The 24,745-nt window shown below is 28.4% G+C and overlaps 1 protein-coding gene across 1 annotated transcript in view; it reads right to left on the bottom strand.

The window, feature by feature from the left end:
* Positions 1-24,745, bottom strand: part of LOC123300294 (orexin receptor type 1) — a 53,147-nt gene that overhangs the window by 816 nt on the left and 27,586 nt on the right. The window contains exons 3-5 of the mRNA XM_044882846.1: positions 12,689-12,783; positions 1,454-1,618; positions 437-748 (exon numbers count right to left, since the gene is read on the bottom strand). Of these exons, the coding sequence (XP_044738781.1) occupies positions 437-748; positions 1,454-1,618; positions 12,689-12,783 (572 nt within the window). The remainder of the gene's footprint in view (positions 1-436; positions 749-1,453; positions 1,619-12,688; positions 12,784-24,745) is intronic.

Raw genomic sequence — 24,745 nt, forward strand, 5'->3', positions numbered from 1 at the left:
GTGGTCCGGCTGTTTGAGCAAGTACGGTGAAGGTTTATTTATTTGCGATAAATGAAAGTTCAAAGTCCCTTGATCACAATAAACACAGCTTTGAGGCCTCTTGTGAGGCGAAATTTTGAATTATTTCATTTTAAAATTGTAATTTTTAACACAGTACATTATAGAAGAACTCACAGTAATGTTAATTGTACAAAAATTAAACGGTGAAGAAGCTTCAAGAAGGGTTTCATCGTGAATAAAAAAACTTCGGTTTTTGAAGCTTTTAAGATATTTTTAAAGCATTTTTTACATATACGTCATACAAATTGCCTAATTTACGATATTTTAATACCATTTTCTTACATTTACGTCAAACAAATTGCCTAATTGACTAGTTGACCAGTCAAGTGACGGCCGATTCACTTTAAATAAAAATAAAATAAAACATACGACTTACCGACTCATGTGCCATGATACAAATAAAAATGGTGTTGTGACCGTTGGTACAAATGCAATCCATACAATAAATAGAAAAATTAAATCGAAATGTCGACTATTCTCGTACGTTTCAATAATAGCTAAACGTGCTAAACGTAGTATCATTAATGGGAACAAGCATACAGCAAATGAAACAACCATCATCGTTAAATATTTTTGTGTACGAATCTCCTTACAAACATCCAATTCACCTTCATACATTTCGAAACGTGGTCGATAACTGCTCCGACTATATTGACTTCCACCGTGTGTTGAGCCATCGTAATCTGATCTGTAAACACAGATAATAAGAAAAAAAAAAATTAGTTTTACAGTTAATAATTTAAATAATTGAGATTTTCTATCGAATTGTTCTGGAAATATACAGGGTGTTCCAAAAGGAACAGGTGCCCTTGTTGAATCAAGTAGAAAATAAAATTCTAAAACGAAAAGTTCTCTTCCTTTTTTTTGATGCGATGCACGGATAGTTAGTTATTAATTAAAATAGGTAGAAAATCAGAAGTGCGCCATAGCAGCAAGACAGTAGAGGGGAGGAGAATTCTTAAAATAGCCACAAGAGTGCAATCAAAATACGCGTTATACAAAGGTTTCCTTTTGTAGGTTAAATTTTTTTTTATTTATAAAATGGCATAAAAATTGGTTTGATTCATTTTTAATCTACACATAAAAATGGAAAATGTGATTATTTTTCAATCACATCGAAACTATTAATTTCTAGATACGTGTTGTTTTCCATGAATTGCTTGCTCGAGGATTGAAAAAAAAGGCAAACTTATTTATAGTTCACAGAACGAATTCGTTTTTTTTATTGTAATTCACACAAGCTTGAATTTACGAGCTGAAAACTATAGCAAATTGATTTAATAGTCTGCGTACATACTTTGAAATAATTGTACCAGTAAAGCTTTCATCATGGCCTGTCTACTTCTACTCGCTGACCTTTTGGTTCGAACAATTTTCCAAAATGTTTACTTACCGATAATCAGCTGTAGAATGGGAATCCGTTCGAGAACGTGATCGAGTACTAGTTTCCCGGGATCGATGTTCAAACATCATTACGGCTAAAGGTCCATCTTGAACTTCCAATTCACGTGATATTCGTATACAACAGTATGCGATGGAAGCTAACGGCGCTACGTACCTGGAACAGAAGAAAAAACAACTTAAATAAGGTTGAAAAAAGACTGATCTTTTGCAAATTTTTGATCTGCTATTTATACCAAATCGTGTTTGAAGCAGTTATATTTTTATCATTTTCTAAAAGCGGAAAATCGTTTTGGAGATGAATAAATATTTTTGATGAACATAATTTAGTTTAAAGTAATTAAATGGCTTGTCTTGGAGCAAACAATTTGTAGAACTTAAATAAAAAAGTATACAACTTCAAAAGAGCTTGCATACATAACTATAAACTATACATCGCAGCTTTTAAAAGCTCTCCCACATCGTTTTATGCTAGCAACCTCTGCTGTTTGTTAAATGTATGCTATTATTTTATGATATCCCCAAGAGAGTTGAGAAAATGATTATTATTTATTAACTTGAAACAATAATTTTTTTAGTTCTACCTAGAAAAAAAAAAACTTATATGCACAGAAGAAACAAAAGAAAGGATTTTCTTTTTTATTCGATGTATTGGGAACACTTAGAAACGAGAATATAAGTTTCATGATAGAAATTTACTGTTTTTACTTCGAAAATTAAAATAAAATATTTTGGTATGGAAACTGAACTAAATAAGTTCCTCAGAAATTGTTAGAATTTCTTTCATCACGAGAGTAACGGTGTAAGCAAAAAACTATTATCTTTGGCAATTTTCACACCTGTTCGTGTAGGTACTTTTGTAAGCTAATATTTTCATTCTTTTTGTTTTGTTTTCTGGTTAATTTTTTTGTTCTATAAAATTCTAAGCTACCTTTGGAAATTTCTTTCAGTCTATTTTATATAATGTGATCAATCGAACTTCGAACCAAAAAGTGATTGATCTGGCTTCAGTCAGTTAATATTCACCACGGCGTATTGAGAATACTTAGAATATTTTATCGTTGATTGACTTTGTTTCATAGAAAAAAAGTAAATTTTCTATTAGTTCAATTCCCAATCGTAGAAAGAAATATTTTTTGCTGGATATTTATTAGTGCGGTAAAGTTTCAAACCATTAAACTATACTTATCTTATATAAATGTGGTTTTTCAAACTTTGTTGGGAAAAAAAGTTTCTTTTTTACTTCATTGCCCCCAAAAAAGAGGACAATAATGTTGTCTTATGTTTGTATTAGTTTTCCGATAAAATATGTTTCGATTAAATGAAAAGCATTTTCTTTTGATTTTCATTATTTTTTCTAGGTACAATTATCAATAAATTTGGAAAAATAGCTATGATTAGTGTGCTGTCAAAATAATGTACTATATTTTCATTTTTATCATTCCATACTTCAACAAAGACAGGATTTCGAAAAATTTTGATTTGATCTTAATTCGCCAACTGGTCACCAGCAGAATAGTCAAACTATTTCTAATTTGTAGTACCTTACAAAGATTTAATGTTACGGAACACTAATTATGGAATTACAGTTTAAAATTTCGGTATTTAGCTGATAAAATCATTTCCCTAATCGAATCGGATGTGGATTAAAGAATTTTCATTGATACGTTCATTAATGATTCATATATTTTTCACATCCACTATATTTTGTGTAAAACAATTCCCTATTTTTAGAACAGGATATATATACCATATCCTGTTTATTATCCTAATAATAAAAAAAGAACCAACTATTACAAATGATCTATATCCATTTTACACGGAATATAATAATAAACTTTACAAAAGTGTTGTTGGGAAATAATTTTTAAATTCAAAGATTCGATAAACCAAAAAAATTTCCACAAAAAATTCGAAAGCTGTCAAATCTTATGAACGAATCGATCAAACATTCATATCTTGAAACTAAGCGATCCCTGAATTTTGATGTTTTCTCGTTTTGTGTGGCATGGGGTGACTGAATTTTCCCCGTAATATTTGCCCTTCATATAAAATTTTGGACTAAATTTTTGAAATTGTGATTTTTCTTTTGAATCTGATGGAACTTGGTTTATAAGGTCATTTTGACTTCAAAAATACAAAAAACATGTTCATTTAATGATTGAGGGTGTAATTTCTGAGATATCGCTTAAAATTCGGTACAAAAAGCTTTTATTTCGGAGAAAGTTTGAAGGAATTTCAAAAAATACTCATCTTATCGTCAAATTAGTTGCAGTTTTTTTATTTGTTTGAGCCCTTCAACAAAAATCTGGTGAGTTTGCACGAGAACTCTTAAGGTATCATGAAGAAATTGCACCAGGTTATTTTCCTTCGTGAACAGTTTTACTTAATATGTCAAAAACTACTCTTCCAAGTGACTGGATTGTTGTTTTTTGCTCATAATTACTTTAAATCAAATCGAACAAAAATTTCTCTTTCTATAAAATCGAAATAATTATAAAAAAATATATGTATGCTATTATATTGTGAGTAGGAGATGGTTAATTTGGTACGTTATGCTAACAAACTATGCTATAACCTACATTTTCACAAAACAATTATGAGACAAAATAGAAAATATATCTATTGAGGTACTCTAATGATATAATGCTATGCATAAAATGTTGTTTCGTAATTTATTTTTTCTCTACACTTTCCATGGAAAATGAACTTTTATGTTAACGATCCTACATGATTTTTCAACTATACAACAAAATTTTCATCCATTAAATTTAAAATAATATTAAATTACATAATAATCATAAAATATACACGAAAAAAAACATAAACATATAATAAATATCCTGTTTTCCACGACTTTTGTTTGTGGTTCGTTTTGAAAAATTTATTTTTTAATATAATTTTGTTTAAATAAAGAATTTGGATTATAACAAAATTTCTAAATACGATAAAACTTATTCCCATTTTTGTATTAACTGCGTAAGTATACAAAAAAATCCACTCACAAATCAACACAACCCAACCCAACTCTAATTAGGCTGAAGTTGCGTCTAGCAAGTGCACCGCATATATGGCTATCAAGTTGGCCTCATTTCTACTCGAAAAAGTTCCTCCATTTTGCAATATTTGATCGGTGAGCATCGACCTCTGTATCGCGATGTATATTGAACGAGGTTAAAATTTTTGGCCGATCTTCATGCATGGTCATGATCTAAGAGATGTTTTGAAAGATGTTTGAAAAGAAGCGTTCTTTCGTCACTGTTATCATAGTCAAACTGCCAGAACCCGAAGTATTCGGTTAAAATTTAGAGACGCGTGCACCTTGATTTCAAATATCGAGTGCTTCGAGAGAATTTTTAACGTCTTGTACGACAACGTGATTTCGCCAAAATTGAACATCGCTGGCCCAGATATCACGAAAATCATCGTGCAAAATTTATGGAGTATGATTCAAATAGTTTCACATAAGAATCTTTTTCAAAATTTGTCATTTTGTTGGGAAAGAAACAAGTAAAAATTGACAAATTACTGCAATGATTCAAAAATCGATAATCTTTGTAGATTGTGTTTCGGGAATAATCTTCATTGAATCAGTCAATACATTCAAGCGTTGAGTGTGTTTTGCCAAGTATACCTTCATCGCCAATAGATAATTAAAATCCATTCCCTCAATGTGCGCAGGCCTGTCCAGATGGCCAAACTATGGAATTGATATTGACGTAATGCAAACTAATTACCTTTTTTTGTTGTTAATTCTTCTTTATATTCGAACCATTCTCACAAATCATAACATTTGACATTATTAATATTTAAAAAAAAAAACTACAGAATTATCAACAAATTTATTTTAAAATTCCCAAAAATTTTCCTGTTTAAACTTTATAATAAAAGCCGATTTCATTTTCATTGAAAAGAGCATTAAAAAACATAAAATATCATTATTTTTTAAATCCGATTGCGAATCATTTATGTAGAAAAGTATTTTAATGTTATGCGATCAAGTCAAATAAAAGCATTCATAGAATATCATGCCCGAAAACAAGTTGTTCCCAATGGTATAACAGTTAGAAACGTCACGAAAAAAATTAAATAAATAAAGAAGTATCAGGAATTAAGTCGTTTCAAAAGTAAACTCTTGGAACGATTGTAATTGTAAATCGGAAAAGAAATTGATTTACTTGGCTTCCCTAGGCTGTACAGATACATTATCCTATATCCGTTTGGTGCCCAAAATGTTCCCCATAGTCGTATCAAATCATCACGTACTTAATTACAAAGAAAAAACTTTATATTTTTCGGGACAATTTTATACATATAAGTAAAAGTTAAATAAAAGCTTTTAAAATTTATTGACATAAAATAAATAAACGTTTCCCAAGCTTCGAATAAAAAGTCAAGCTCAGTTAAACCTCGTAATTATTCCATCTGTCTCAAACCACAAGAAATTTATTGGAAAAAAGGGAATAAAATTATAAAATATTTATATTTTACAAATAAAATATGACAAACATTATTTCGATTTCACCCATTATAGAAAATATACCATTATAGAATTTAATTCGAATATATTTTTAAAATTTATTATGTTTTTTAGGATAAAGAGACAAGTTGAGAGGAAGCTTTTAATAGAAAGAAATAAAATATATACATACGACAAATTTTTATACATAAAAACAAAGACTGTGTGATTTAATTAATTTTAACTTCTGTTTACTTATTTTGCTCTTCTTTTAATAATGCAAGTAGTTTCAAAAGTAATCATCCAATCTTTTTCCTACCACTATCAAAGCTTTTTTTTTTCTAAGCTAACAGGGTGTCAATCGACAGGAGGACTAAAAAACATTAGTGCTAGACTTCTACACTCGGTTGATACGCTTTCGTTTTAATACAATATGTATAAAAAATATATCAAGGTATACTAAGATTAGTCCCAAGTTTAAAATATGATGCTAAGAACAAAATTTTGGTATAAGTGTTCTATAAATCCATTTCTGGTTGTCCGTCTGAATGTCTGTCTGTCACCACGATAACTCACAAACGAAAAGAGACATCAAGTTGAAATTTTATAGTTCGTAAATGACCGAAATAGATCAATTAGATCTTGGATCCGTAGGACTCATCTTGTAAGCCGTTAGAGATAGAACAAAAGTTTTAATGAAAAAAAAAAAAATTCCCTTATAAAAGATTAGCCAATTTAAGCCAAGTAAAACGTGACAAGTTAGTAATCCAAGGGCTTACTAACCAATTTTTGTGACTCCTACTTTTGTGATACCTTGTAGCAATAAAATCAGTGACTTTGGGTTTTATTTATAAAGTTGTAAGGATTTTAACTACCTGAATAAATAAAACTGATTTCATTTTAGACCACTAAGGTATAATGATGTATAAGTATATTTTTAAAAAAAATACACTGAAAAACATCGAAAATGAGACAGTTCTAATCAATAAGAAACCTTCTAAAAAATGTAATCTTCATCAAATTTAATCATAAAGTTATTCGATTGAGGCCTCTCATAATAAACAACCTTAGTGTCGAAAAAAATGCATAGACAGGTATTATAAAGTGTGTCTGATTGTACATCGGATCATTCTTTATGAACGTGAGTGTAGAATTCTAGTTTATACATATTTAATGAACAAGACTGTGATGATCTTAAAACAGATATGTAGTATTATTTCTACCGTTCGTATATTATTCTATATATAAATAACAGCTATTTATTTGTATTCCCATTTGTTCCAGAAAATTCTATATTTACTGTACCGAAAAATACAAAAATGGAGAAAGTTGGGCTTGGAGAAATAAATAAAAAGTGTTTTGAAGGTTTTAAAAACATACCATGCATGTTTCTATTGCTTTTTTACTATTTAAAATTTTTGTTTTACTGCGTCTCAGGTCTAGGACACCTTTCTTAGCATATGGGATTCAAATTTTCATGAACTTTGGATACCTACATTTTCCTATGTCAAGTATTATGAGAAATGTACCAATAATTAGGAAAATTCAACCACGGAAAATAAAGGTGAAAAAACTCCTCCGAACCTCTGCTCCGTGTTCATTGTACCCAAGCTTCCCCTATTAATATATTTCGAATTTTCTCATAAAATTTCTAGTTTTTTTGTGTGTAATGAAATTACTTTACAAACATATTATTTAAAAGCATTATGAAAAATCTTTATCAATTTGTATTAATTTAAAATTTATTTCATTTTGGATTTAATTTTTTTGCATAAATTTTATGAAATGTTTAAAAGCTTCTCGGAAAGATTTTTTTATTAAAATTCTGAGAGATAATTATTCAATATCAAATTCGAAATAAAATTTTTAAGCAAGATGGATATTTCACATCTATTTCTAGACTGATGGAAATTTGAGAAGCAATATTCGAGGTTGTGCCATGTTGCCAAAATGAGGTTGTGCCAAAATGCCACAAAATTAAAAATTTTTTTAAGCACCCTGAAATAGAAATCTTCAACTATATAAATTTTTGTAAAGTTTCCACGTCGTTTCGTTTCGTTCGTTTTTGTTCTAAGCGTTCCCAAATCATTGATCAGATTGTGATGCAACTTTGGTGGTTCGAAAATTCCAGCGAAGGTTTATGAAGGCTTACGCCCCAGACGAATATTGTGTGTCAAAAACACTTCAATCAAAAGACTGTGCCACAAAAAATCTTATATTTCACATTTCATTGCAACCTACGCCGGGTACAGCTTCTTTTAAACAAATTTTCTTGTTTCTAACTGATGATAATTGAAAAGCTTTGGTAAATATAAAACAAACAAAAAAAAAAACCTAAAAATATTATTTTATTCTGCTAAGATTAAATCGAGTTTTCATGTTTTTCTTACAGATTTTCATTTATAAAATTTTCTAAAGGTTTTAAATAAAAACTAAACTGATGTATTTTCTCAGATTATGTTTTCTCTTTTCGAATAATAGACAAAGAAGCTTTAAAGAAAAGTGTTGCTACAAGAAGACTTTTTTAGAATTATATTTTTAAAGACTTATATATAATTCAATATAAACGAATTTTACTATGTTTTAAAATAGAAAATGTAATCACAATTTTTCATTTAATTTTCTTAAATAAGAATTACAACATCGTTTTTTTTTTTATAAACAAATTTTTTTTTAATTTTAAAATTTACATATAAACAAGAAAGGGTTTGAAAAACAGGGTGTAGTTACCCATCTTAAAAAATATTAAATCGTTATATACCTACACAAATCGAGAAAATCGGGAATTACTAGAGAAGAAAAACTTTTCAAATTAAAAAAATCTAAGAAGTAGAAAATAAAATGATGAGTAGTTCTCGAGATATTGTCGGAAACCTGTCCAAAATATAGGGTTTTATATAGAAAATACTCGACTACAATCATCAAAAGAATCCAATTTTTGAATGTTTTTAGTCAAAATTTCTCGAGATATTGTCGGAAAAAGGTTTATATATATGATTTCGGTTAATGTGGGAAAAAAATACTCGGCTACAATCGTCAAAAAGTCTAATTTTTGTACGTTTATAATAAAAATTACTCGATATTCCGAAACTACAAATATTTCTATTGTCTATCAATTTCAAATGAAGTTTTTTTCCTTAAAATTTACCGAAAAACATAAAAGATTTATTATCTCGTTTTATAAAGTAATGTTAGCAAAAAAAAATTGTTTATTTCATGATTGGAAATTTCTAGGAATTATAGTTTCTGAAATCACATACGTCTAGCAATTTTTCGATTCGAGATCAGGTTATTTCTTAGAAAGTCTAAAAATTGAGCATCTTTAATCACTTTTGGGTCCTACTTACGCTTGAAATCCAAAAATAAAGACAGTATTTTTTGAGTTCACCAAAAAAATCTGGTACAAGTCCTTGAGTAAAATTGTAATAAATAATCTATTTGAATGAATAAATGAATACTACAAAAATACGATCATTTAACCGTTTATTGAACTGTTTTCGAGATATTGCCCATAGAATTATATGTTCTTAAAGCCATTCTGTATGACTGTCTGCTGGTGAAAACAAATTACCATTTTTATGATATTGTTCTTTTTCAGGTTTGTTAAATTTTTACAGCTTATTAATGTCCTTTGTGTTACCTGTAAGATAAAAAAGCTTGAAAAGAAAACGAAATTTTTAATTTAAAATTCTAATTAATCACTTTTTTTTTTGCTATGTTGGACCTTCATTAAAATTTTAATAGTTTTTTTCTGCAAAAAGTTTTTAATTCTGTAATTTAATTTTCAGCACCGTTGATTTTATTTTAAATCTCAACATCGTGGATAATCTTACATTTTTTTTAATCATCATTTGGTTATTTCGAAAGGGATTGTATTTTAGCTAGTTTGTTACATTACATGAGTAGTCCTGGACTGAAATTCTTAAAACAAAAGAAAATAAAATAGACCCCAAAACACATGGAAGCAAAAGATACTCAAAGAAAAAGAAAATCAGTACAGTAAAACTCTTGACCTAAGTCCAATGAAAAGCTTTCTTTGAGGCCCAACGCCTCCTCTCGGGATTAAAGAAGAAGAAATAAGTGGTGAAGTAAGTCAATTTGACTGAGGCTCACTCCAGGGTGGCTCTTGGACGGAGACTATAGCATTTACTGCTCTTGCTACATTCCCAATCACTGTATAAAATCAAGATGAAAATTGAACACTTTTCGGAATATCACGGATATTTCTTCTGTATAAGTTCAAAACTATTCCTACGTCTTTTACAATTTGCTGAATAATTACAGTTTCAAAACGACAAAATAATGCGTTAATTTTAATCTTGTTCGGGAAATCGAAAATTCTCCCAGACTCGTGTATGGTTCCTCTAAACTTTTACGATTAGAAATGAAATTTTGGCATGTTTTATTGAAACGGAACTCTTGTGAAAACATTAAAAACAATTTATTGGTTTATTGTGTTGAAAAATAGGTGTTTCAACTTTAATAATAAATTTATCAATAAAATGATGGCTGTAAAAAACCAATGGTATTGGTATCAGGATATTTTAATAAATCAATTTTAGGATATCTATACAGTATATCACTCAATAAAGGATATTGTAACAGGATATAGAAGTTTTTTTCTACTTGTCCTATATATAGACAAAGGTACTGATTTTAGCTGGAAGGTACGTTTACATCGATTCAAGAATTCAACCTTTTTTTTTGCATAGAAACAAGAAATGGATTTGATTCATGCATCTTTACATGGTAATTTTCTCCTACATTTCCATTTTTTTTCTACATGGTAATTTTCTTAAATAAGAAAGATTTTCTAAGGTAAGAAATGTATGGCGTTTACTACAATGCTGGTGTGGTAAAGTGGTATAATATTACAGTATTGAATTGGGATATACACCAGTAATACTCTCGATATCACCAACCAGTATGGGTTTGACGCCCATACTGCATTGACTCGTCCGCCATAACTATGGCTAATGTTACTGTTTTAAACAAAAATTGTTAGTCTTTGTAAGAGTATCAATTTTCTTATTTAAAGTGTTATTCTTTCTCTTACCATTTTGGATCTAAATTTGCTATTAAAGCAACCCAACGAGCTAGGTCCAATCTGTATTATTAAAAATTTCATTGCATTACTTTTTCCTCATCCTGTTAGTCGTTCACAAACGAATGACGAAGATGGTTCACTACATTTCACTTATAAAAGCTTATATACAAATTTGGAACATAAAACCTGAATATCATGTAATCTATATTAATAAAGATGTTTCACTTCATTTCACTTATAAAAGTTTATATACAAATTTGGAACATACAACCTGAATATCATCTATATTAATATTTTACAAATCATAACAATAAATATCAATGAATTTGTAATCGAAACGCACGAAATATTTTTTATTTATAACTTCAAATGAAATACAAAAAAAAAAAAAAAACATAAATATATAAAAGTGAATAGTTCATTTTTTACCATCTCTAAAATCGAAAAAAAAGTATATATGTAAATTTCAACACATATTATGTTTGTTGAATATTAAATTTAAACAAATTTGATTTTTGTTGTTGTTGAAAATGACACGGGTTAATATTTATATTTAAATTGTTAGATGATTTTTTTATTTAACATGCCTTTTTTTTCGTTCAATGAACTTCTTTTTAGTCATTCATAAATTTTCATAAAAAATAAGGCCATTCAGTCTCATTATGAAATGGCAAAACAAACTAAACTAAAAGCAACTTTCTGCTGCCAAATATATTATTAAAGTTGTCAATTGCCAGTTGTCAACTCAAAGATTTGAACCTTTAAAAAACACTATTTTATTATAGATTACTGATATAGTAAGAAATTGGTGGAAGCGCAAATAAGTTAAGTAATATATCCCTTCATATCATATTGTATGTATTTATTTGCACCTCCACCATAAAATCGTAAAAAATACACAATATTTACAGGCAAATAGCTTTGTTATCCTTTATCCTTTTGAGCTCCATCAGGACTTATTTTAAGGGCAAAAAAGTGAACTTACAAATGAATGACTTCAATAAACTTCTTAAATTCGAAGTGTTATCATGGCAATCGTTTTTAAGGACGTGCGAGCACCAAGGCAATTTTAAATAAAAAACCTGACTTTTTTATGAAGTTGGACTAAGTCAAAATCAATTCAGAAAATGGGGGCGGGCGGTTTTGCCTGATTATTTAAATAAATAAATGACTTCAAAAATAGGGACATTTAACATTGGTTTTTATTGTAAAACAGTAGGTGGATGATGTTTTCATAAATTTCTCGAAAACTAGTTGGTGGAAATTAAAAAAAAAACTGTTTAAATGAAAGTGAAAACCTTAGTAAATTATTGAAAATACAAAACCCGTGGTGCCCGACTAATTAAGGATGTATGAGCACGGTAGTGGGGTCACAAATTTAAAAAAATATATATTTTTTTCAAAATTTTTCGATATCTGGAATAATTTTCAAAATTTCGATAGTTGAAACTTTTGTTTAAATATTTAGCTTTCGATATTTCGAAAACCAATTCAGATATCGAAAAATTGTTACACTGTTTTGTGTTTCAATTTTACAAATGGTATAACTATTTTCTGATCATCCTTTACTACAAGGACAGTACCTATTTATAGCTCATATTTCATTTTATATAAATAAATATATAAATAAATAAATGAATTCAAAATATAAAATCATATTAAATAAATTGAAATAAATGTTTATATTCATTTCAAAATGAACAATAAATTTTCTCACTTACATGACAACAAATAATGGTCGAATATATTCTTGTATATCATCCACCAGATTTAATGCACAGATTCCAACACCTTCAAAATGTAATTTTGCAAATGACTGTAACAGAAATAAAAATTTAATAATTTTTTGTATGACTGTAAAGAGAAAAAACAATTAAATTTACATTAGAGTAACTAAAAAATATAATAAATTATTTTTGCAAAAATTTAATTTTATGTAAATTTGAAATTTAATTTATATTATTTTTAAATTTGTATGAAATTTGTACAGCTGTGGTGACATAAATTATCTGACCACATAAACCGAACGAAGGAAACACATTGATGTACCAGATTTTCTCGCTTCTGATTAAGAGACGATGAAAAGTAGACGGAAAATTTTTCCGGTCTTTAATTTTAGTTGAAAATCCGTTCATTTTGATAAGGTTTTATGTCAGTACTTTTATTAAGGTCACAGAATGTCTTCTGAGGAAGTGTTCTTTCTCAGGAAGTGTTCGTAAATTAAATTTTCCTGCGTCCTTCAAGTTACTGTCAGTTTCAAACAATTGATGCTTTGTCGGTTATACGAACTATGTAATATAATTTATGTATGGTAACCCGAAAAAAACCGAAGACGAATCATATATATATGATTCGTCTTCGGTTTACGTATGATGAATGAGTAGCAATATAGTATACGTATGATGAATGAGTAGCAATATAGTCATTCAGTATCTGTGGGTAACAACTAAACTATGTGCTGTGCTCGTCAGGTTATTATCACTTTTAAATAATAGATGCTTTGTCGAGAGCACAAAAGTATACAATTCATATTTTTTACTATCGGATGCCTTATATGAAAATCAATTCTTCAGTTGTAAGCTCCAAAAGTTAGGAAAAACACCCATTAAAAAATCAGGTATATTCGTTCGCGGTATTGCAGCTCCTAAATGCATGAACCGATTGAGATGTTTTGTTTGTCTGAATGGGTCTATGATCGAGGACTATGGTCCCCTAACGTGATATGATTTTCCGTTGTAACAGCGTAAAAACGAAGCTTGTAATTTTCGTTCTCAACTAAAATATAAACTCTTAAAATAATATAAATGAGTTTTTAAAAACAATTTGTTAAACTTTTTTTTTTTCGTTTTGCTATAAATTTATTTTCAACTATTTATTTACAGTCTATGAATTTGTTATATATTATTGTGATTTATGACTATTTTCACTCAAGTTGAGCGCAAGCTTACAATTTACGTTTACATTTTGTGTAAATGTTTTATCCCGAATAATGCACAGGTACAAAAAAATATAGAAATAATTTATAAATAAAAATGGTTTATTAACAAAAAATTTGTTTTTATAATTTATGCTTTGCTTTGTTTAAAAATTTGATTTATTAAAAGCGTTTTTCTATTTTGTGTATTTTGTGTATTTTTTTACAACGTCCATTGTTTTGATTTTTGAAACAGATTCATCATCAAAAATTTATTTTTTGCATCTAAAACTAATGTATATGTATAATCAATATATTGGGTGTTACGTAAAAATGTTAGGGACTATTCAAAAAATAATAATAACGTCATACAGTCAATATGGAAGTCGTCAGCGGACTTCGATCTTAAACAAATTGGTATGTGGAAAGAAAAGAGTAGGCAATTTTTTAATAGACAATTCATTCATATATTTGAACAGTATTGTTGTTAATTACTTTGATTTCTTAATATCCATCGATTTATTTATTCGAGGCCTGTTGAAAACCAGTTTAAGCTTGAACTGAATTAGTCCATTTCCGATTGTCGGTCTGTCTGTCGTCTGTCGTCTGTCTGTCCGTCTGTCATCACGATTACTCAAAAACGAAAATATATATCAAGCAGAAATTTTAATAGCGTGCTAAGGACGTAAAAAGTGAGGTCAATTTCGTAAATGAGTAACATAGGTCATTTGAGTCTTGGATCCGTAGGATCAATCTTGTAAACCATTAGAGTATAGTTGTATAACCAAATTGTATAGTATGTATTATATGGGAATATCAGTTATGTATATGTCTGACATGTATGTATGTGTAATGTGATAGAGTCATCAACACAGTCTATACATGGTATTTCAACAATTAACTCAGTCAATTATTTCTTTTCACTGTTTTTTTATTCTTTTTTAATGAAAATAATTTCCATGGGAATTTTTATAAATTAACAATTTTTTTTTAGTATGATTTAAATTGCATAGAATTTTTAATTTTAATACATAATTCTAAAAAAAAACTAGGAAAGATAAACAAATTAGAAAAACAAATTTCTATCTCTTTTTCTAATACGTACAATATTTCCCAACAGTAAAGTTTATTACGTTCAACATATCATAAAAAAAATTCAGTATAAACTCAACTCATACATTTTCACTGACTTATATATTATTTCATATTTTAGTTGGGGCTTCTTTCGCTTCAATAAATAGCGAGCATTTTTTTTTGTGTATATGAATAAATTGGTATTTTTTTTTATTCAATGTTTATGTTTGAAAAAAAAAATGAAAATTATCATTCAAACACAAAACAAACGTACAGGTTTAAATAACTTTTCGAAAAAAAAATATGGGAACTCGTACAAAAATTTTAGAAATGTATAACTTTTATTTTTGTGTTTTGTGTGTATTCTTCATATCGTATTTATTGTGTATTTGTGTATCTATGCTCTCTGATTCCTAATGATAGAAGTTTAAGGTGGTTCTTCACTCATTTTACCAAGGGCGTGAAATCATTATTTGATTGGCGTGAAACTTAATAAAAATAATTTTTTTTAAGACTCCTATTAAATTTTCATTTGGTGGAAAAAAATATTTATAAAGAGAAGTGATTGGAATTCGTCTAATAAAGCAACCGATTAAATCCCATTCGAATTACCACACTAAAATAATTTGAATACGTTATTTTTTAACCCCCGAACCAAATAGGGATGTTAAAAGTCAGACCGCTATGTGTGTTTGTCTCTCTGTGTGTCTGTGTGTCTATATGTGGCATCGTAGCGCCTAAATGGATGAACCTATTTTGATTTTTTTTTTGTTTCCTGTGAAAGGCAATTATTTATGGGGAGTGTTCTTAGCTATGTTTCAATTTTCACATCTTTTTTTGTTAAAGGGCGCTAGTAAACATATTAGTGTCCGTGTTATTTCATCGCTACATTCATTCACTCATAAAAAGGGATCAACCTAAGATTCTAACGAAATAAGCTGAATAATATTTGTGTAAACCTCTATTTTGATAGTGAGCCTAAATGGCCGAGAGGTCTAAGGCGTTTTTTTTTTTGTCTGTTTGTCCATTTAGACTTAGGTTTTGGGTTCGAATCCAGGCAGCGGCAATGTGAACAATTTATAATTAATGGGAGTGCAGAATTGATCACATTGCCGTCGCTTGGATAAGAACAAAGTAACCGACTCCACCCACATCAAAATGTAATTGTAAATATGTTTGTAATTAAATAAATAAATATTAACAAATAATGATGTGGGTGACCTCTGTTATTGGCGTATATGTCAGAGAAACGGAGGTTAAACCCCCTTATTATAACCTTTATTTTGATAGTTATTTTGTGTTAGATGACAGTTCAAAGTCCCTTGATCGCAATTAAACAATTTTAGGGTCTCTTGCAGGGCAAAACTTAGAATTATTTCATTTTAAAACTGTGATTTTTAACATAGTATCTTATGGAACGTTTACGTCATACAAATTGCCTAGTTTACGATATTTTTAGGGCATTTTATCACATTTATGTCATAGAAATTGCCTAGTTGACTAGTAACGGACTTCTTTAACTTTGAATTAATATATCATTTTAAGTGCAAAACTGTTTATAATCCATATAATATTCTACACAATTTGAAGAGCATATCAACATTCATCATGTTTTAAACGACATTTTAATGTGTTCTGTCATCTTACTTATAATAATAATTATATGATAGTCATAAATAAGTGTTTATCTATCGTCAGTAAAGTGTTTTAACAGTTTATTTACTAAGTATTTTAACAGTTTATCATTATTTAATGTTTTCGAATTATCTTATATACTATTTGAATGTATACAGGGTGTTCCGGGACTCGATGAACATGGCTTCTTAATAAAAACGTGTTCTTTGGACAATTTTAAGTCATACTTTTGTCCAAAATCAAATGGTAAAGGAGTTATGTCCATTTTTAAATTTAGTCAATAAAGTTAAGTCTTTGTTAAGTCAAGTGGTTTAATGTTTTATTAATTTTTCTTCGAATATTACAAGAGGGACTCTTTTTCGATCATGTTAAGAATGGCTTCTTTGTCGTTAAGTTCTTGTTATACGAGACGTTCTGCATTAGCTTTAGGAAAACTACCTTTTTCTGGCAAATAACGATGCACATGTAAGAACACTTGTTTATTAGGAATTCTTCGACCAGGAAACCACCAATGATATTCCTGCACCGATGCATTTTCCTCACAATAGTCGTAAATAAAGGGAATAATTATCGACATATCCTTGAATTGTAAACGTAGATAATAAATTAACAACTACGACTTAAGGTATTTCGATATCAAAAAAATGATAATGATCTAAAAAATTGAAATAATATTTATCAATTAATCATCCTTTCATATGTCTTTTGTGAAAAATTCATATCGATTTTCTGAACGGTTTAGGAGAAATTAACTATCAATGTCAGTGCTTTTACCAAAAAAAGTTTTTCATTTGTATGCACAGTTCTTAATTTTGGTTTGATTTTAAAGTTTAAAACTTGCGGAATATTGATAAATGTTTTTTTATGAAAATGGTAAAACATTTTTAAAAGCACTTAGTGACTAAAAAAACCAACATTTATTACGACTTCTTCATGTACCACCATGTAAAAATGGCTGTTTTTGATAATTAATTTATCGTAAACCGTACAGAGGGAATATATTTGAAATTGATACAAAAGGCGTATTAAATACTCATTGACATAGAAAATTTCATTTTTTTTGGTAACACTTGCGTTTTTGTATATCAAAACATCTTAAAAGTACCATAACAACAATATGGCAAAGCAATTCGACAAGATTAATCAAGTTATTATTAAGTTTACTCCTCCTGATTTTTGGGGACATAATAGTGTCCTTTGCTCTTTTACTATTGGGCTTTGGACAAAAGTATATAATACACTTTTCACTTAAAATTGTCCAAAGAATACGCTCTGTCTATCGAGTTACGTGACACTCTGTAAACAGGTTGTTATCCATCTGAGATGCGTAAACTTCAAAAAAAAAAATGCATTTGAATGATGTTTTTAAAATAAAAGTAACTTTTTTGCAGCAAAGAATAAAACTTTGACACAAAAAGCATGTAATTTCATTTAAAAAAAAATCGTTGACCTTTGTTTGACTATGAAAATGTCTCGACATAAAAAAAAAACGTATAAGGGTGGAAAACTTTTTTAAAGAATCACTTTGTATGTGTAAAATATCTTATATAATTACGATGTTGTAAATTCCATTTCACTTATAATTATGAAGAAACTAACATCCAATTAAACTTATTAGACATTAAAATTAAAGTCTTTACTATTAATAAGACCGATAACGATAATTTTCTTCGAGTTGAGTTTGTATATATGCGTATTAAATTTATCGATTTATAAATTAAAGTTGACAAACATACAATTCTTCATACTTATAGTTTGATAGTATTAATTTAGAGAAAGTAAAACCAATTAAATTTAAACCTTATTATTTATAAATTAAACATTAATTATGAGATATAACCCCAAAGGCTTTATAGTTTTACGACAAAAAGAAATTTTTTATTACAGTGATATCATTAACTGGTCGTTTTCACACTTCAGATGAAGAATTTTCACTTTAACGAATAAAAAAGTGAAGTTGGTTTTTTAAAATCTTTACTAGTATGCAAGATATGAACGTTTAAATTTCCTTATTAAACAAACAGGAAAATATCCACTAGTGACGTCATACGTTGGTATCGTCATAGTAATTATATATAATTAATATATAATCTTTCAATTCAATTTCGTGTTAAAGTTAACTTTAACACTGATTTTTCCATGGAAATCTCTCCAAACTGAATACATTTTCATGAAAGAACACTATCGATCAAGTCAAACAAAAAAACCAAAATCAGAAGCTCTGATTAGGAGCTACGATGTCACAGACAGAAACACAGATACAAAGATACACACGTTAAACTCATATAATCCTTTTTTTGTGTCGTGATTTAAAAAAAAAATACACTTTCTAATTAAGAACTCAGAGTGAAAACAGATCGAAACAACAAAACTTTCAAGAAAACTGGGTTTCTAGTTCGTACAGTGATACTTTTACAATTTCTATTTGATTTATAAAATGAATCACCCTGTAAAAGTTATGCAAATAGCAACAGATAAAAATTTATAATAAAAAATTTATATTTAAATAGATTTCCATTCTTCTTTTTTCAATAAATATAAAATATTTATTTTTATACAAATTTCAAATTTTTTTTTATTATCATTTTTAATATCAATAAATTCTTCAGACGTGTGTATATTAATATTTAAAATGAAACCAATCATCCGTATAATTCAAAATACGGAAACTCAACAACAGAAATTTTCCCAACGTAGATCTGAGCACAAAAAAAGTATATGTCAACTTCGTCAAGAATCAAAATCTATGTTAGCTTCACATGTAACTCACATTAACGAATGCTTCAAATTGTCCGATTAACTTTGAACAAAAGAAATTGGCAATTGTAGCCAGTAAAATCTTACAAAATAGAAAAACGAAATGCGATGTGAAGCTGCTTTTTTGGTATGTTATTTGGACTCTAAATCCACAACATTTTAGTTGCAAGTTTTTTAGAAATAATTCCAAGTGGATATTTTTATTCTGAACTTTTTGAACTGAATAAAAAAAATTATGCTTTTTCGATTCATTTCCCAGAAGAAACATATTTGAGATACTTTGTATATTTATGTTAATAATTCAAACTATTTATTTAAGATGAAATATAAGTAATAAATTTTGTTAATAGATATTTTTCCCTTAAGGTATCATCTTAATAAAAAAAAATTGTATTTTCATTTTTTTTTTCAGAGAAAAATATACGAAATTATTTATGCTAAAATATTTCTTTTTCAAGAGAGCAAAAATATTCAGATATACATTTTTAGTGTCTCAGTATAAAGTTATTTATTTCATCCCAAAATCTTTACATTCGATAATAAGAAAATAATATTTTATAGATCTTTATTAATTCTATTCATAGTCACGTTGACAATTATTTCAGTGACTGGACATATTGAAAATTTTGTTGCCTGTGTTGTTAGAAAAAAATGGTTTTACATTTCTTTTTTGAAGAGCTTTTTTCAAAATAATCCTCAATTAAGCCAAAGTACCTTAAAACAATAATTATATCAGACAACTATTGGTCTGAACTTTAAATGTCATTTCCAAAACGGCTCGTATTCCCTATATGTGTACATATATACGTTTACCTGGAAGATTAAATTAAACGAACCACCTGTTTGAGTTTCTAGTTCAAACAAAATTTGATATATTTTCATAAAAAATTGTATCAAAAAAAATATGTTAGGTACATTCTTGCCGAAAAAATTCACCTATATAAATATTTTTATAGTCGTTCGTCCAATGGACATCAAATAAAATGACTTTAAAGAAAATTCCAGGAATCATGGTTCGAAATTTGTAAACTGTATGTGAAAATAAACGTTATTTTCGATAATTTTCAGTAAAAAATACCTTATAATATGATTTGTTTTCAAATCGGGAATAGAAAATTATTTCGATTTTTTTTTTTCTAAAAGAGAAAATCACAAAAAATTGTATAAAATCTATTTGGGTCAATTTTTTAATGGTTTTATTCTAATTTTGGCCCGAAAAAAACGATTCTGTTATCTAAAACTCGATAAGATTTATGGTTTTCGAGATAACGAATGCATGGAGCTTAAATTTGAATTCGAAAAAATTGGCAGAAACATAACTTAAAATATATGAATTGTAGATTGACATAAACGCGTTTTTCATAATTTTGGGGTCAAAATTACCATATAAATTGATTAAAAACGGGAACAAAAAATTTTTTTTTCTTTACTTTTTTTCTAAGGGGTTCCCCATTAAGAAAATCTCGAAAAATTCGATAAATTTTATTAAATTCCAATTAACTCAAAAACGTAGTTTTATGCTAATGTTTTTCTTGCGAAAACGATTCTGCTATCTAAAGTTCATTTCCATTTATATTTTTCGAGATTTGGCATTCAGGAAGCTTAAATTCGAAATCCCAAGAATTGCCGGAATCATATCGTTAAATATATAAATTGTAGACTTAATTCAATGTTTTTTTTTTGTAAGTTTTGGTTCTGAATTACTTTAGAAAATGATTTTCATTAAAATTGCAAAAGCTTTCTTCTATCAAAAAATTTTTAAATTATTAAGCTCAAGAAAAAAATAAACTAAGCTACAATTCCTTGTTAGAATTGTGACGAAAATGTTCATAGAAAAAAAATACATTTTTAAGCACACTGTCGAGGCTAATAAATCTTCGGGTATACAGGCTCTTACTTACATTTCTAGAGAACGTAAACATCAATTTAAACATCAATAAATCATCAAATTTTATTAACAACATTTAAATAATTTTCACCATTATTTGTGTGAATAATTAAACGATGGTTGTTAAACAAGAAATTCTAGAAGTATTGAATGCCTTTTTAAATACCTACTCCTGTTTTTCTATTTCCCAGAATGAAAACACATTTCTATGAATAAATAATGAATCTTTTTAAGTGTTTTGTGTATGCATGGAACGCGAAACATATAATTGTAAATGTTACCGATAATGCATATTTTCTTCTTTTTAGTAAAATAGAAACAAAAGTTTAGTCCAAATTTTGTTACGCTTAAAAATAATGATATCACGAACAAAATTTTTGTATACGTGTTCATAAAATCATCTAATTAGTTCATTTCTGGTTGTCTATCCGTAAACACGATAACTCCAAAACGAAAAGACATATCAAGCTGAAATTTTTGAGGTTGAGTATGTGTGAACATCGATTTATGGGGTCTTTTTAACCGTTAGAGAACTTTTCTTTGAAACATTTTTTCGTAAACATCACTGTTTATTCGGGAGGACGCAAATTAGGTTATAACATTGTATAGTATGTAGGCACGGCTGTGGCTATCTAAGTGTGACTATCTTTCTTTTCTTGCATGCCATAAAAACAGATGATTGCGTAATCAACTGTCTATACAGGGTATTTCAACAATTAACTCAGTCAATTATTTGTTTTCACTTGTCTATGTAAATTTTTTTAATAGATTTCGTAAATGTTTTAGCTATTTTTATAAATTTGACGATTAAAAGCCATGCCGGTGACATTTATACCCGGATGTATCTAACTAATTCAAAAAGCCCATTATGGTTACTACATGATTATTACTCCATTTTCGTACACTTCTGTATGTTGAAAGCTTTTTCCGACCATATAATACACAATGAATATATTATGAATTATAATTGTAATCTTTTGTTTAACACACCTGCTGAAGTCCTTTTTTTTGCTATTCAGAAAGGATTCGATGTAACTTTTTGCCTTTGATAATTTCATTTACCCATTTTAGCTATATGTACAAAAATCTCATTTTCTATTATGGTCAGTTTTAGCCTTGACCTATTATGATTGTAATATAAATTACTAGATTTTACTGGCAAGGTTCGCTTCGAATTTATAAAATAATAAGTGTACCAAAAAGAGTGGAAACTGTTTAAAAAAAGTTACCAATCTGTTTGAAAAATTTTACAAAAAATTTTGTGGAAATTTGTTGAATTATACGTGCACGAATGGCCACAAAAAAGTGTTGGGGTGATGAGGTACTAGCTTAGTTTTTGATTGAACTGATCGAAAGCAGTGAATATGAAAGTTTAGCTCGTTGGAAATTCTCACCTTCTTGAATTGTCTTTTCCTAAGCTTTGAGACAATGATGAATAATTTTGGTTAACACTATTTTATACATAATATACATAAGAGGATCGAAACATTGTTTTGAAATATGTATAGGGTTTTTCATTTAAAATGAAATAATTCTTTAAACTTTCAATCAAATAATTTATGATAACTTAAGATATCATCGTTGTTTTTTTTTATATCGTCTAAAAGATAGGTAGCTTAAACCACCGAACCCAAGAAACGACGTATTATAAGTTTGACCGCAATGTGTGTGTGCCTGTCTGTCTGTGGCATCGTCGCGCCTAAACGGGTGAACCAACTTAGGATTTCGAACCCACAACAAAAAATTAAAAAGAGGCAATAATCTTCGTAATTAAACAAAGAGGATAATACCCACGTTATACGTGGGTATGACGTGGGTAAACCCTTTTTTACCATAAAAAATAAATTTTCATGATATCTCATTCATAAGTACTTTAAGTTTCATGTTCTATCACTTTCTATGGAAAACCTTTTATTTTATTTAAACCACAAACTAGATAACAAGATGCCAACAACAGTTCGTAAGCCTTACCTCGAACTTAACCTTTTGTTACTTGAAGGTATTGTTTATACAATAAATTATGGATTTCACTCAACCACAAAACTTCACGAATGCCACAAGAGAATATTGATACATAATAAACGTTTGGGTAGCGGAGTTTAGATATTCTACATGTATTTATCAACTATCTTTAAATCTTATTAAATTTCCTAAATTCCTATTCCTATGTGTACGGTATTTATTTATAACATATTCGACTAAGAACTGGGTGAAGGAAAAACGCCACCGACCATCGATAGAATATTCTTATAGAAAATGGAAAGTTTCGGTTTTAAAAGGGTTGAAAATTTGATATACGTATAAACTTGTCCTATTTTTTGAAGTAAACATAATTGAGAATTATCCGATTTGTTTCCAAATTATTTTCCAGTTTCGTACTCGAAGCTGGACTATAATATTTTTACCTAAAATCCTTGACCTAAAACGTGTTGGTTGGTGGCCAATTCATTAATATCCACCAAATTTAAAAGGTTTATAATGAGTACAAAGCAACCACGGATGTATTTTATATTTTCCCTCAATTTTCACTATAAATGCATTTTCGCCACACAATTATTTTTTACAGTGTAAAAACACAGTTCTAAAAAACATATTATTATTAATTGTGTAAAATGTATTTATGAAATGAACATATTTTCTATGGCGTGGTAAATAACTAGTTAGAAGAGTCTCTCAAATTATTCTGGGTAATTTAATTTTCAAAACCATGTTCGAATGTGTTGTTGCAATGGTTTTTGTACCTACATGTTTTAGTATAAGTGGTTCAATAAATTATGGTTTTTATATTATGGGTCAAGGACCAGAAGTAGATAGTATTTCGGAATAACTAGAAACATATACATACTCGGCTTTGGAGGGCAGTATTTTTGATCTAAACAATTCCTACGAAAATTTTCATAGGTATGGATTTCCTTAAAAAGAAAATAATTGAACAAAATAAAATGTCAAAATCATTTCGCCACATCCTGAACAAAAGAAGTTGCCTGTAGTCCGACACTTTAAAAGTTGAAATTTTTGTCTCGAGTAACGGACATCTTATTTTCCGCTGTTCGTTTGGCTGTCAGGGGACAGTATCTCATAAATTGCAATAACAAGACCAATATGGTGAATTCCACAAAGCTGCCATGTAAATAAAAAATTTCGATATCTGAAGCAGGTATTAAACATGCATGTATTGAGCAGTCGTAACAGAACAATATATGAAAATGTACCGAAATTTTCGTGGGCGAGTTCAACTAACATTTGATCGATTTTTCTTTCGTTTCAATAGTCAGTAATTTTTAGAAAGCTTGAAAGATCAAGTTCTCGAAAATGACAAATTTCGTATAGAGGACAAAGCTTTTAGGCATGACTTCGATAATAATCTCAAAGCATTAACAACGATTCTTAGAAATATGTCGAATGACTCTAGACATAACTACTATCTTCATTCTATCGTGTAATAGTTTAATGTTATCATTAATTTTTTTATCATAGAATCCTGTAAGCATCTGCTTGTAAATATAGTTA

Source organism: Chrysoperla carnea, chromosome 5 (assembly GCF_905475395.1).
Source record: "Chrysoperla carnea chromosome 5, inChrCarn1.1, whole genome shotgun sequence".
NCBI lineage: Eukaryota > Metazoa > Arthropoda > Insecta > Neuroptera > Chrysopidae > Chrysoperla > Chrysoperla carnea.